Source organism: Excalfactoria chinensis, chromosome 1 (genome assembly GCF_039878825.1).
Source record: "Excalfactoria chinensis isolate bCotChi1 chromosome 1, bCotChi1.hap2, whole genome shotgun sequence".
NCBI lineage: Eukaryota > Metazoa > Chordata > Aves > Galliformes > Phasianidae > Excalfactoria > Excalfactoria chinensis.
The window spans coordinates 174,524,028-174,539,478 of record NC_092825.1 but is presented as its reverse complement, the minus strand read 5'-3'; the positions used below and the strand labels follow the sequence as shown (position 1 = coordinate 174,539,478).

General features: G+C 41.3%; 1 protein-coding gene across 10 annotated transcripts in view; it reads left to right on the top strand.

Annotated features, from left to right (window-relative positions):
* FAT3 (FAT atypical cadherin 3) overlaps positions 1–15,451 on the top strand; it is a 399,084-nt gene that overhangs the window by 345,344 nt on the left and 38,289 nt on the right. For all 10 annotated transcript variants that reach the window (XM_072326829.1, XM_072326826.1, XM_072326828.1 and 7 more), the window contains 6 exons: positions 67–456; positions 2,751–2,965; positions 3,556–3,693; positions 6,253–6,396; positions 6,690–6,887; positions 9,339–10,137. In XM_072326829.1, coding sequence (XP_072182930.1) covers positions 67–456; positions 2,751–2,965; positions 3,556–3,693; positions 6,253–6,396; positions 6,690–6,887; positions 9,339–10,137 — 1,884 coding nt within the window. The remainder of the gene's footprint in view (positions 1–66; positions 457–2,750; positions 2,966–3,555; positions 3,694–6,252; positions 6,397–6,689; positions 6,888–9,338; positions 10,138–15,451) is intronic.

Sequence of the window (15,451 nt, the reverse complement as noted above, 5' to 3'; positions counted from 1 at the left end):
GAGGGGAGTTGTTTTGCATCTCTTTTTAAATTCACTTTGTCATTTTCGCTTCTGCTTCTCTTTCAGGTGTGAACAGAAAAGTTACCTATTCCCTCGCAGACTCTGCAGATGGTTACTTCTCGGTTGACCGGTCATCGGGAATCATTATTTTGGAGCATCCGCTTGATAGAGAGCTGCAGTCTTCCTATAACATCAGTGTAAAGGCCTCAGATCAGAGTATTGTGCTGACCTTGTCCTCATTTGCTACTGTTACCATTACAGTGCTAGATATTAATGACAATCCCCCTGTGTTTGAAAGGAGAGATTATCTTGTTACGGTACCTGAAGACACTTCACCTGGCACTGAAGTTCTCTCTGTTTTTGCTACAAGCCAGGACATTGGCACGAATGCTGAGATTACCTATCTCATCAGATCTGGGAATGAGAAGGGGAAGTTCAACATTAACTCAAAAACAGGTTTGTAAATTAGTTCTTACTTGTAAGACTAAATGGAAGTTACAGAAAATTGTGAATGCTTTGGGGAAACCATTTGGACCACATAAGTTCCGTGAAGAGCTTGTCGGTCTTGTTGCACAGATTAAAATGAATGTTATGTTGAAGTTTGGTCTAAACTACGGTGCCATTCAGCTGCCTTGATTTGAGTGGAGGCTGCCTTTCTCCATTACTATGTCCATTAAAGTCAGTGTAGATGTAACAGCCACATCCACTGCTGCACCATGGGCTCTTCTTTGGCTGCACATGGAGATCTGCCCCACATAGTGCCCATGGGCTGCAGGGGGACAGCCTGCTCCATCGTGGGCCTCTACTGGGCTGCAGGGAACTTCTGCTTTGCCTGGCTTTAATCTACCAAGATACTAAGCTATGAATCTTCTGTGATTCAGCCAGTGGATTCCCTTATTCTTTTAGCCTTCAGATGGATGGTAGAAGTCTGCCACCAGAGCTTCAGAGCAGAACAGTTTTGGTTTTGAAAGCTGAAGTTAACACTTGTTTGAGTGCAGCTGTAATAGCCAGTAACCTGGAGAATCTCAGAATGATGCACTGTGCCATTTATACCACCATATGCAAAAATCTCTCTCCACTCCTTGTGAAGGCCACTGCCTCACATGTAAAGGACTTAAAATAACATAATTGTGTGTTGTCTTCAGTCTTCATAATGTTGATTAGTGCTAACAAAATTTAAACACAAATATGCCTAGATTGCAATACTTAGCGTTGCATTTGACAATGAAGCCAAGGAGATAAATCAATAAAAGCCCATAATGAAGCTTAATCACACAGGGAAGGAAAAAAAAAAAAATTAAAAAAAAACAAAACTATTTATTATTCATTAATGTGTGACAGCTACATTATTATCGGTTTAGAGGCAGGAGCCGAGATCCAGACAGCCGGGTGCTGAAGTAGCATGCCTGATCAGGGCTTGAGAAATAATGCTCATCACAGCATTTATCAGTGGGGACTCCCTGCTAGCCACTTGGAAGCTTCTCTTCAGGGCTCCTGCTTTCAGCAAGTCATGCTGAAAGGTAGGATTCATTTGGAGGGAGCCCAGACAAGATTAAGAAGAATGATCTGAGGTCTATAAAATGAAGCTTACCAGGGAAGACTGAAAGAATTGAGGCTATTTAAACTAGAAAAAAAGAAGACGTGCTGATAATATTCAAGCTTGTAAAAGTACCTGTGAAGAGGGGGGAATAAACTATTCTTTGTGTCTACTCATGAGAAGTTTTGAATTAGTTGAAATTTCATTTGGATTATTTCAGTTAAATGACAAGAAGAAATTTCTCAATGTAATAGTTACTGAGAACCCAAATGCATTTCCTAAGGACAGGAAAGTAATGTGTCTGGAGTTTTTTTAAGAATATTAGAAGTGAGTAGCTTCAAGAAAGATTGTATTTAACTGACCTGTGCTGGGCAACAGTTGGACTATATGACCTCTAAGCCCCAGTCGTCCCTGCTCTTGATGAGTTCATACTAAAGAGGATTTGCTTTGGCAAGGTTAGGGATTTGCTTTTAAGCCTTTCCTGTCATGTCCAGCATCACCTCCTTCAAGATATCACTAGTAATCTGTGAGCAACCCACTCCCCTTTCCTTGATAAGGTTATAGGTATGCGTGAGACAAGTAGAGAATGTGCATGAAAACTGTTTCTGTCCTAGCAAAGATCTGAGAGTGAGTCGAGTTACAAATAATCTTATTTTTTATTATGTGATGCGAGAACCAACAACTTTTAAACCTAGTTTATTCTGGAAGCCCCTGCTTAATCACATAGATGATAGAAATCTAATTTCTCAAAGGTATTCATACCTCATTTGTTAGTATTTAATTCATGAGAAGTTAATTACATAGGAGTGAATTTCTGTTGATTTGTCAGTGTTGATTTCCAGAGTTGGCATCTGGTTCTCCCACAGGCTCTGCACGTGAGCCCAGGCAAATGAATGGATGTGGCCTTCACTTCTCTCTCTGTAGTACCAGTATTTCTGTCTATAGTACAGTTATTTCTGTGAGAAACCATTAATAGCTTCGTGTCTTTCTGCAGGGGCAATCCAAGTGCAGCTGTCATCTCTCCTTAATTAAATGACAGTAGTAGAAAGCTGACCAAATATTTTTATTGGACTAAGTAGCGTTAAGTTTAGAACAATATATTTTGTGTTTGCGCCATGGTGATAAACAGCACTGTGTGTTGCAGTGAAATCCCTTAATCTGCAGCAGCATTTCCTTTTCACTCAGTGTTGACATTACCTCCCTTCCTTCAAAGGAGCCATTTCCATTTCTGAATCTTTGGATTATGAATCGTGTAAGGATTTCTACTTAGTCGTGGAAGCAAAAGATGGAGGTACCCCAGCCCTGAGCGCTGTTACGACTGTGAACGTCAATGTGACAGATGTCAATGACAACGCACCAAAATTCAGCCAGGTGGTCTACAGTGCCGTCATCAGTGAAGATGCTGCAATTGGTGATTCCGTTATAATGGTGAGTGAGGCCACGTGCCCTGATTAGGCAGGATGAGTACCTCCACTGCATTTAACAAGATACTGCTGCACTTACTAATAATGATTAATGATGCATCTTGAATCAACCAAACTGTTCTCTAGCCAATGCTCTGGGTCTGCTACCGCTTTCCAGACAGCTGCCAGTTCTCCCCAGGAAAGAAAGAAGTAGCAGTACCAAAATGGTTTTTAATTCCTCCGTTATGTTGTCAAAGGGCAGTGCTGTGTTTAAGACATTGTACCTCGGGGGTCAGCTTGAAATAAGTAGGTTTTTTCTGGAAAGGTAAAACTCAACTTTTCAGGGAAATACATGATATTTATATCATACTCTGTTTCTTCTATAAAATATTTTATGTGTTTTAAGGCTAAAATTTTGAAAAGATCCAAGGAGAGCCTCCTATGAAGAGCTGCTTGGCTTCATGCTGTAGTGATGCGCAGTTCAGATGTAACATATCTGATAGGACATGAAGGGGTGTTGAGTGATAGAACTTTCTGGGGTGTTGAGTGATTAATGGAGCATATACTGATGGTTAAACATTTGTTTTGCTAATTTTCACTTTTCTCTCAAAAAAGTTGATAGCAGAAGATCTGGACAGTCCTTCCAATGGCCAGATTCATTTTTCCATAGTGAGCGGTGATCAAGACAATGAATTTTCAGTCGATCCTGGTTCGGGACTTGTGAAGGTTAAAAAGAAGTTGGATAGAGAAAGGGTAAGATGTGAGATTTCTTGGCTTACAGTGGCTTAGAGATGTGTGTTAATTTCAACTCTGCTTCTAGCCAATTATGAAGTAGCTGCTTTTCACTCTGCAGCAATCAGCCTAAGATGCTCCAACCGCCCTTCCTAATATTCTTCCCCTTTTTTCCACCTCAGACTTTCCCCAGACATATTTCCAAGCCAGCTATCCTGGTAGCATTCTCATTCTGCACCAACACAACTACTGAGGCTAGATTGGGGAAAGAAGCTACCTGGATTTTTCCTGTGGCAGCTGTTGTTGCATTAATGAGCTGCCACCTCTCTCCTGTGCCTGCAAGCACAAGCTTGCAGCATTGTATGCAACAGAGGGACCACAAAAAACTGCAGATTGTGGCACCAAGTACAGAGCTAAGACCAGTACTCAGCCAGTAATTAGCACTCTGCAGAACATGTCACAGGGGAACTGATGTTATGGAGTAGCCAGGCTGTACCAAAAGAGAAAGAGTGCTTCATTAATCTGATTCTTCTGCTTTGTTTGCTCCCACGATTCAGGGTGATTTATCCTTATTTTGCTGTAGCTAGCAATTAGCAGCTTTTGGAGAAAAAGAAGCAAAACAAACAAATAGAGTTGCCTGTACTGTGAGCAGGGAAGGAATGTGCTGCATGACTTCAGAAGTCCTGCAATACATGCGAGACCCAAGGGTACTTCACCCATGCAATGCATCTGCAAAGCTCGGGAAGTTGATTGCTGTCCACAGAAAATGGACTCAGATGAAAAAGCTCTCTGCTGGAAGCAGAGCTACTGCTTAAAACGGGGGAATATCCTTTCTGTATTATCACACAGGCAGGATTAAATTGGTAGTGATTGGTGGCAGAAGGACCTTCCTTGTCCCACAGAACATGGAAGTAATAGGCTGTGCATGTGACAGAATTGCTGTATTTCTTATGTGGTGTAGACTTTATTTATTTATTTAGTATTTTCATTTGGTGTAGCTGAGATATATACGTCTGCTTTCAGATGCATGTTTTTACCCTCGCTGTCATTGTACATTTAAGGCCAGCTCCTAGATCTGCATTCTCCTAAGTTTCCTTCACTTAAAGTAAGCTGTAGTGTTGTCTTTTCTTTGCTTCCTTTGCACATTTCCTAAACACAGATGTTCTCTTCAGCGGAAATGATACATGATGCCCCATCTGCCATAGATCCCTAAAGGCGGTGCTGATTCCCAGCTTTTAGTGGTTTAAGGAAGCTCATTTCCAGAGCTCTAATCTCATAGAAACCATGACTGCTGCCATTTACCCTTTGAAACAAACTCAAAACACACAAAATTTGAGAAAGGTCCTGCAAAACCTCTGACTTCTAGCAGGAGAAATTAAAGCTTGGAAGTGGGAAAGAAAAAGGATCAGTGCTCAGCCTCAGTTTCTTGATTCCCCGTGGTTAAGGATTCTTCCTCCTGACACTCTCAGTACATCTCCACCAAATCACACACTTCTTTGACCCTGTAACCCACCTAAGAATCTTTCCTGTTCTTTACCTTGTTCCCATAGCTCAGAAGAGCCTCCTTGTTTCATACACTTAGCCTGTCTTCCTCTCTCCTACCCCAGCAGCTTTGACTTCTGTGTCCCTTTCGATTTCCTCCCATCCTAAAAAGCTCCATTTGTTTTTCTTCGCTTCACTCTGTGGAACCATTTTTTACCTCTTCCTGGTGTTTTATCTGACATGTGGTTCATCCTTTGTTCCCCCTACTCTGAAAGCTTCATGGGCAGATGTAGAAGCAGCTCTCCCTGGGGATCTGGGAGCTCTATACAGTGAAAGGCAGTCATAAGACATAAGGAGGCCAACATAAGGATGCACTTTGTGAAATCACACTGTCATCCATAAGTTGCACGTAGACAGATCTTTTCCAAATTGTCACACACACTCACACTTTGTGCACGTGCCCATATGTGCATAGAGGGTCTATGGGTGCCGCAGCCGATGCGATGCACTGAGTTGCCCACACCATGCTGAGCTGTCTGTGGCTGTTGCAAACAAGAAGACTCAAAAAATCCCTTCTGTTTTACTGTACTGTGGATAATACCCTTTTGCTACAGAGAATATGTTGTTCGTAGTGATCTCAAATGTTTTCCTGCATGTTTAGTCTAAGTGCCCATGAACTTCTTTGGGGGCTCCTTCACTATCCAAAACACTGTATGTCAAATTGAGGCTTCCTCTCCTAAGTACTCAATATGTTATCCTGGAAATTAACTATAAATCAGTAGAATTAGTTTGCATACCCCAGCTGACCTAGACTGAATTTGGATATTATTCATCATTTGTGTTTTGTCTATCCCTTTGTTTTCAGCAGTCACAGTTATTTTAATATAGTGAAGCCGTTACATTTATTGATAGCCTTATAAAACAGAGTTTGGGACACAGTCTGGCAATAAACAGGATAATATTATACAAAGGGCAGGAAAGGTAATGGGGCCAGACAGCTTTCCTTAGAATATGGTTGGTGGCGTATTGGATATAAAGAACACAAGTTAAAATTTAGGTCCACTTCCATGATGATTTAATATTTTCACCTTTTTGCAGATATCTGGTTATTCGTTGGTTATTCAGGCAAGGGACAGTGGCACCCCTCCTCTGTCTTCATCTGTGACAGTCAACGTGGACATTTCCGATGTGAACGACAACAGCCCGGTGTTTACTCCAGCTAATTATACAGCTGTAATTCAAGTAAGTTTATCTTGCACATCAACTTCCCTGGCTTTTAAAATACAAAAGCATTTGCTTGGGATGTGAGCCCTAGTGGTTAGACAGTCCTGGCCAGACAGGCTCCACTGGGTGCCTCTGTCTCAGGTACTGATCCTTGGGGTGCAAACCACACCAAAGAAATGCCACAATGAAATGGCATCATGGCCAAAAAGCTTTTACTTGTATATTCTCAGTAGCGAAATGTGGTGTTTTATCATTGTGATGAGATGTATCATTTTAATCCTTTTCTTTATACACTGTGTATATGTGTAAAGGAAAATAAACCAGTGGGCACAAGCATTTTGCAGCTGGTAGTGACAGACAAAGACTCTTTTCACAATGGCCCTCCTTTTACCTTCACCATCCTCACTGGCAATGAAGAGGAGGAGTTTACACTGGACCCTAATGGTGTCTTGAGATCTGCAGTCATCTTCAAACACATGGTTGCAACCGAATATGTTCTCTGTGTGCAGGTATGCCTTCATTTTTTACATCTGCACAGCAAGAAAAAAAACTCCCAGTGTCAGGTCATGTGTATGTTGCTGTGTGGGTTGGTTTTAATTGACTTTAGGCTGTGACCAAATACCATGCATTCCGTTTTACATGTGCACAATATTATATATTTCCTTTGATGTCCTTAAACCCAATTTCGTGTAAATATAAATAGGTAGCCAGCCACCTTTCCAATCTTCTCCGCATGAAATGGATTTTCTGAGCAGCAGCCGTTATGATTTAAGATTTTCATCTTTTTTTTTTTTTTTTTTTCTGTAGCTAAGAGAAGAAAATAAGCAAAAATGCATTATATACATATAAATATACCACAGAACGAGTGACAGAAAAATATTGTTCTAGGAAGGAAAATCACTTCTCCTTTAAAGTCGTAAATTTAATCATAATTTTTGGAAGCCTACCAAGAATTCATGAAATCACATTTCCAAGGTCAGCTTAGCTTATAAGGAATGTAAAAGGAAGACGTGCAATAGAAGTCCAGCTCAAACTTAGCTCTAGAGTCATTGTTGAAGAACTTTTTAACCAGGGTAGCTATAAATCCAGGGATAATTTGTCCATCTCTCAGGCTTGCGTAGGAAAACACTGTAGGGTTCAGTAAATATCCAGCTCTAGGGAATTCCACTGAAATGGAATGTTGTCCTACAGTCTAAGTCTGAAAATGCAGCCTTTCTCAATGTGCTGTGCTGGGGTTAATCTCTGTAACTAGGGCCTAGCTGATCCTTTACACCTGCTTTTAATGGTGTTTGTAGCAATAACAACCTTGTTGAGTTACAATTAAAAAATACAAGTTCTAATGTCAATCAAGAGTTCAAATCAAAGGGACAGCTTACAAGATTGCCATTTAATATTGCGGTCTTATTTTTTTAGTCTCATGGGAAAACAAAAATAAAATCATTTTCCATTCTTACCATGTCCTCATCCAAAACTATCTGCTTTCAGGACTGTTTACTAGCCAAACCTCCAACATAATCAAAATTGGAATTAAATTCAAGCAGTATCCTCAGCTACATACATCTTTGTATGTCATAAATGGAGCATTAGCCAGACTGCAATCACCAAGATGCACCAAAATGTTCAGAAAACCACACAGTTGGATTAAAGGCCTAATTCCTTCTCGTATTATTTTCCTTAGGGATTCCTTCAATGAATATATCTTCTGTAGTCTTCTGTTGTGCTTAGAGCATAGATTTTTTTCTTTCCATTTATATGTACCACAGTGCTGCTTCCCCCTTTCCACCATCATATTCCTCCTCTGCGTTGTGTTTATTAAAAAAGGAGCGTTAAAGTTGAAAGTGGGATGTGAAATAATCTCTGCATGTATGTGTATCTATGCACATGCATGTAAAATATTTTCTATAATTCTCTACAAAGCCCTGGTAGGAGCCATGATTTTCACTGTCTCAGAGTTACCAATCCTTTCCTAGTATTGCTCATATTGGTACTGCCATCCTGCCCGTTATTTTTACTTCAGCTAGTAAATTTTCCTCCCCATATCCAAATGCAGACATCATTCAATGTGTGCTATATCTGTGATTTTTCAGTCATATGTTCTTCTGTGAAGCAAATGAATGTGTGCAGTGGTATATCAGTAGTATATCCTCATACTGACTTCAATGAAGCATTTTCCTTACTGCAAGAAGGAGCACTGATTCAAGTCTGCACACCTTTCTGTCAAGATGGCCTTGGATTTTTTGTCATACTTGCTCTTTTCTCTCTATAAAAAAGAGCAGATGATGCTATCATACGTGCTCTGGGTCATGCAGTCATCTGTCCAAGTGCAGTTCTTCTCTCATATTTTTCATTAGTAACAGCACAAAGCACCCTATTTCACTTTTGGAGGGTGATAAATTTTATTTATTTCAAGCATGATTCTTGACTGCTTCAGAGAAAAGTCACATAGAGTGCTTCCATGTAGGCTTAGCAAAGTCTGAGGCACTTCAGAGCACAACAGGCAATACAGAAACTGCTGCTGGTGTTTCATTGGGCTACAGTCTCTTTTCCAGGGTAGAAGTGAGTTCAAACTCTACTTGGTGTAGAATACACCACATTCAGATGGCTCTGTTGTGAAGGGGACAAGTGATAGCTGTGGGATCCTGGGAACTTTTCATATTGAGTAATGAGACATAGTGCTGACACATTTCTCTCTGCAGTCCACTTAGATAAGATATCTGTGCTTCCCTAAAGAGTTTTTAAGTTCCACTGCTAAAAAAGGATGACACATTTCTTTACGTATATATTTTGCAAATGCGTTTGGGAAGTTCTTCTGAGAGGTCTCCAGAATTAGTGATGCTGTGGAAATCATTTAGCAAGAAGTCTTGAATACATGTAGCAGAAAGTTTTAATTGTCAGCCGCATTTTATATATATGTGTATATATAATATTTTGTTGTTTGGTTGTTGTTTTAATTATATTAGGCAAAAGACTCTGGGAAGCCTCAGCAGGTTTCCCACACCTACATTCAGGTGAGGGTTATCGAAGAAAGCATCCACAAACCAACTGCCATTCCACTGGAGATTTTCATTGTCACCATGGAAGATGATTTTCCAGGCGGAGTCATTGGAAAAATTCATGCCACAGATCAGGATGTGTATGATGTCCTCACTTACACACTAAAATCAGAGCAGAAAAGTTTGTTCAAGGTTAACAACCACGATGGGAAGATCATTGCCCTAGGAGGGCTTGATAACGGCAAGTACATCCTCAATGTGTCAGTCAGTGATGGCCGCTTCCAGGTCCCCATCGATGTTGTGGTCCACGTTGAGCAATTACTTCAGGAAATGCTGCAGAACACCGTCACCATCCGCTTTGAGAACGTTTCCCCAGAAGACTTTGTGGGCCTTCACATGCACGGCTTCAGGCGCACCTTGCGGAACGCGGTGCTGTCCCAAAAACAAGACAGCCTGCACATCATCAGCATTCAGCCGGTGGCAGGCAGCAATCAGCTCGACATGCTGTTTGCCGTTCAGATGCACAGCGGCGGTTTCTATAAGCCTGCCTTTTTGATTCAGAAGCTCACCAATGCCAGGAGACACTTGGAAAATGTGATTCGTATTTCTGCTATCTTGGAGAAGAATTGCTCTGGACTGGATTGTCAGGAACAACACTGTGAGCAAAGTCTATCTATTGATTCCCATTCCCTGATGACCTACAGCACGGCGAGAATTAGTTTTGTGTGCCCTCGCTTTTACCGGAATGTGCGCTGCATGTGCAATGGTGAGTACTGCTCCCCCCTCCCCATCATCCTCACACATTATGCGATAGGATCAGTTTTATGCCGCTGATGCAGATTAGAAGGGGCATTTCAATTCAGCCCGTTAAAGCACGACTGGCTGATGTATTTCTCAGGCTCAGGAAGAATTGTTCGTGTTTACTGATGTAAATGGAAGTTGGTGAACTTTGGCCTTACGTGACAAAGACTGCTTTCCTGGAGGCTCCGAGCCATCAACAAACTTCCAAGGGAGGGGAAAGAAGGGGAGAGGAAAGGGGAGGAGTGGGAGCAATGTGAACTCTGTTCACCACCATTCCACCAACACTGGAATAAACCAGGCATGTGGTCATGGCAGTGCCACCTGGTCTGCAGTGGTGCACAGCAGTCTACAAGGAAAGGACCCCTGACCTAAGCAACACAGGTGCAAAGCACCTTCCCAGTCCGTATTTACAGAGAGGAGTAGAAAAACAATAAAATATTTTATTTTGTAACTGACACCAAGCGCTATTCCTGATCCTTATTGCTACAGTGGATGTCAGGGTGGGGTTTTGTCCTGGTTTCAGGCTGCCTCACACTGTCAGCGATTTCATGGGGATATATATGACAAACAGACTTGGCAGCCAGTCTTCCAATGTGGCTCTGTGCTTGGAGAATAACACTTCAGGCAGTTATAATAATAGTTCTGTTTCTTTTGTTTGCCAAGCTATTTGCTCCTCATTCCACTTCATTTAAGAGCAGAGAAAAAAGCTGCTGTAAAATCAATACATCCAAGTCTCCCTCATCTTAAGCACACATGCAGACATACACGCACACACAACCTCACAGGAATTCAGTAGCCATGTCTCAGTGACCAGCCTTTGTCCCTGCAGCAGTCAGCAGGACTTCATGTCATACCATCAACTTCAGTGGGAATGAAAAGAGGCCTTAATGCATAAAGCTGAACCAGAAATCATTGTGTCCTGCAGCACATGAATAATAATGCCATAGGATCAGAATTCTCCGTCTGTGCTGTTTTCATGTACATTCAAGAGCAGACTGTTTGGTCAGTTTTTAAGTAATAGCTTTCTATGTTCTGAACAGATATTTCCATTATAACAAGACTTGTCTTTTGTTACACATGAAAGGCTCTGAAATAAAAAGGGATTTTCACAGGTTGGAAAGGGACAATGCTGTAATATCCCTGAGCCAAGTCCTGGAGCCACTGCAACAGCATTGTCTGCAAAACACTTTATATATTCTCTAACTCACAGCTTTGTCTCGTTTACATACCCAGAAATCACAAATCCTCATCTCTGTAGGGGATGGCTGTAGCCCTCGCTGTGTCAGAAATTGTTTTTCTGGCAGCCAGGATTTGCACTGTGTATAATTTCATTTCACTACTTATTAAAGTCAATAATGATGTATATTCCCTTCAGAAACTAGTAGTGAGGGGACGTGCCTTGTAATCTGTTAGCCTAGCTCCCAGAAATGGCTTTACAAAGCAGAACGGTTCTGATCCAGCAGCTCTCTCCTTTCTCCCTGCTCAACGTGCTTGCACTGAAAGCACAAAAAATCAGCTGGGACAGCGATTTCACATCTTTTTCTGTCATGTACCAGTCAGTCCTCAGAAAATATTTCAGGCCGCCAAAATTGCCTCCTGTGGTCCGTAGCCTTGGGACCATCTATCCTGGCCACGAGGCCTGCAGTTGGAAGCCATTGGTGTGCGCATTCCCTGATCCAGCTGGAAGGCTGGAGGGGTGCCATAGAGGGGTGATGCAGATGCCTTGAGGTGGGCTTGTATACCTTGAGTCTATCATCCTACAAAAATATGTCCAGAGCAACTGATCTAAATATGTAGTTTTCTAGGCAAATGAAAGCCTTGGTGCATGTAGAGATAAGAGACCTTGTTAGGAAGTAAAAAAAAAAGAGTGAAAAAAACAAACATGATATGCCCCTTTCCACATTAGTTAATACTTCACGCACTTCTAATTTTTTTTAATCAAAGGAGCCACAAGAAGTGCCTTGCTCTTTAGATAAATACAGACACATACTGTGCTTTGTCACTTAGGAGGTTAACACAGAGTTCTGAGGGTATATTAATTAGAGAACTTGGGTACGGCACTACTTTTGTGAAGAGCAGGCCCAGTGAAAGATTCAGAAAAAAACAAGTGCTTCCTTTGATCGGAAAAATCCAAATGCTTCTTTTGATGCTTTGTACATGAACATAAATGTGGCAAAGCAAGAAAAAGGGCACAGCAAAGTGGAATACATCTACTGTGCTTCCTTTTACAAGAACACATTAGCAAGATACTATCAATAAAATAAAACGTTATACTTTCTTTGTTACTAGGACAGTTTAGTGATCCAGTCCAGTAAATATTAAAAGCTTGAAATTTGACAAGCCCATTAAAAATATTCTGTATTTTTTCAGTGGTCTTATTCAATTATAACCCAGAGAAGCTTGAGCTTGAGCTAATTCACTCATTCTTGAAATATGTATCATACTTGGAGAGATTTTCCCACTGGCAGATGTCATAGATATGCACAATTTATGCGTGCCAGCTGTGCATAGCTTACCTAGATTACCTTTGTGAGCAAACAGAGTTATCTAACATAAAGATGCAGGGAGAATGTAAAGCAGGCAGTGTGTGAACTTCTAGGATCAGCAGCTCCGTTCTGGAAGGGTAAGTTCGAAAGTTCAGGTGTATCAATCTAAGCCTTTAAAATCAATAAAATTGAACAATAATTTTTTTCCAGTAACAGACTGTCTCCTTAGGTTTCTGGCTCTTCTGCTTGTGTTTATATGAAAAATATTATAACAAACTGGGATTTCAGTGTAGCTAGAGAAGCTATGCAATTGCCAATCCCCCATCACATGACATAAGGTATGGAAACATCTGTCAGTGTTTGTGGGAAGCAAAGACAGGGAGACCGAAGTAAATATATATAATAAATAGTTGTCGTGACATTCTCATTTTTCAGAAGCAGAAATCTATTTCGGTTCTTTATTTCTTCATGTGGCAAGGTAATTCTTTTTGTGTTAAGACAAGGATGCAGGAAATGAGCAGGTTTTGTTGTGGCTGCTTTTCTATAGTGCGATTCCGTGTTACAGTCTTACAAATGGAGGTTCCATTAATATGTTTATGGGAGAAGACTTGATTGAAATCATCTTGACAAATGTGGGTATATATATACATATATATATATACACGTGAGCTGGTCACTCCAGGCCCCGTTTCCAGACAGTGGAAAGAATGAGGTATTTTTAATGATGTGATAAATCTCTCCCTGAATGTCTAGAATCAGTCAGATGAATCATGCCCTAAAGTTAGAGGAGATGAATTCCATTTCAAGTGTTTAATATGGTTCTGGCTTAATAGTTTGAAAGAATTTTTCTAATAGACCCAGAAGTGTTCAACGAAAGTGCAGACATTCATGTTATTTAATCAAGTGAATGGCAGCCTTGCACCATTTTATCCTGAAACCAGGCAATTCAGATTTTATGAAGACACTTCTAGCATTTTGTGAATGTTCTGACAGGAAGAAATCATAAACTATGATGCATTATAAGATCTAGTATTAATATAGGACCTAATCTTGAGAGGTGGTCTGCGTCCTCAGAGCACACACTGCCTCATGAAGATCAGAGTATTTTGCAGTACCGAGATAAGAAATCCAACCCCCATCCTTATACCAGGATTCTGAACTTAGAATCATAGAATCATGGAGTCCTTAGAGTTGGAAGGGACCTCTGAGAGCCATGTAGTCCAACTCCCCTGCAGTGAACAGGGGCATCCACAGCTACATCAGGTTGCCCGGAGCCTTGCCTTGAAAGTCTCCAGGGATGCAGCATCAACCAGGTCTCTGGCAGCCTGTTCCAGTGCCTCCCATCCTCTCTGAGAAAGATTTTCTCCTTGTATCTAACCTAAATCTCTTTGATCTTGAAAACACTTCCCCTTGTCCTGTCACCACAGACCCTGCTAAAGAGTCTGTCCCCTTCTTTCCTGTAGCTCCCCTTTAGACATTGGCTCATGAGTTGAGATAAGGACAAGGAAATCGCTCACCCTTTATCTTCAGGGGGGAAACAGACTCAGCATAGGGAAATAATGTAATTTATTGGTGATTAATAACAGACTAGAGTAGTGGGAACTAAAAGCAAACTGCAAACTCCTTCCCCCCTGCCTACCTCCTCCCCCTGAGCAAGTGTAGGACAGTGGGCAATGAGAGCTCTGTTCACTGAACCATAATACTTTGCCTCTGCCACTGCTCTGTGGTCCTCTTCTCTGGCTCCCTCCCACAGGATGCCATCCATCCCACAGGATTCCATTCTTCCTGAACTGATCCTGCCTGGGCTTCCCATATAGGCTGCAGCTCTTCAAGCTCCAGCATGGCTCTATACTTGTACTTTCACTCAGGGAGATAGAACTGAAGATGATTTGTAAAGATCAAGTAGGCCACTTCTACCTTCCCTGCCATGCTGTGGGTGATGCTATGCCATGTATCTTTGGGATACCTTGCAGAGCAAAAAAAAGTGGTCAATTCAAATCCATATTTCTTGAATCTCTATTGAATGGTAAATAGGCTGTTCTTCGGAGTGGAAATGCAACATTAGGAAAAAAAAGTGTTTTTAAAACTCAGGCTGTAAATCTTTGATGTGGACAACGCACCCTTGAACAGTTTTGCTTCATGTAGTTGTGAAATCAGCCTGAAAATGCGTGTTAGCTCAAGCAACGCAATAATGCAGATTTGTAACTTCTGTACTTATAACTGTACAGACAGACACAAAGCATTTCTTCTCCCAGCTCTGAATAGTATAAAACTTTGTTGACAGCTATGGAATCCTGCTGCAGTCTGATGAATAAAAAGTTGACTTGCTTGTAGCTTAGCAGAACTGCTTTCAGCCTGCCAGGATAAGCAGTTCTTTAGTGTATTTCCAGATATCCTAAATACGTTAGATCCTTTCCATATGATTTTTGACTGAGGAAGGATGACTCCAGAGTACAAATCAGAGCTTGAATCAGCTAAAAAACTGACAGAGATGGATAGCAATGTAACCTACTGCTTCATTGCTTCAGACAAAGATGCAGTCATAGGTTAGGGGTTATGAAAATTTGTGGAGCTTCATTGAGGAAACTCGGTGTCCTTTTCTGCTCCTCACTGACGTGCTGTAGAGCTTTCCTCCAATTCCTTGTCTGTCAGCTGCACTGAGTGTGCCTAAATTGCAGCCTCAAAAAAGGTGGAAGCCTGTTCAGAGGAGAAAGCTACCATGCACACAGCAAAGTGTGGTGTGTTTGTCACACAACGATATATTGAAGAGTCTACAGAACCAAGCAAAGCATA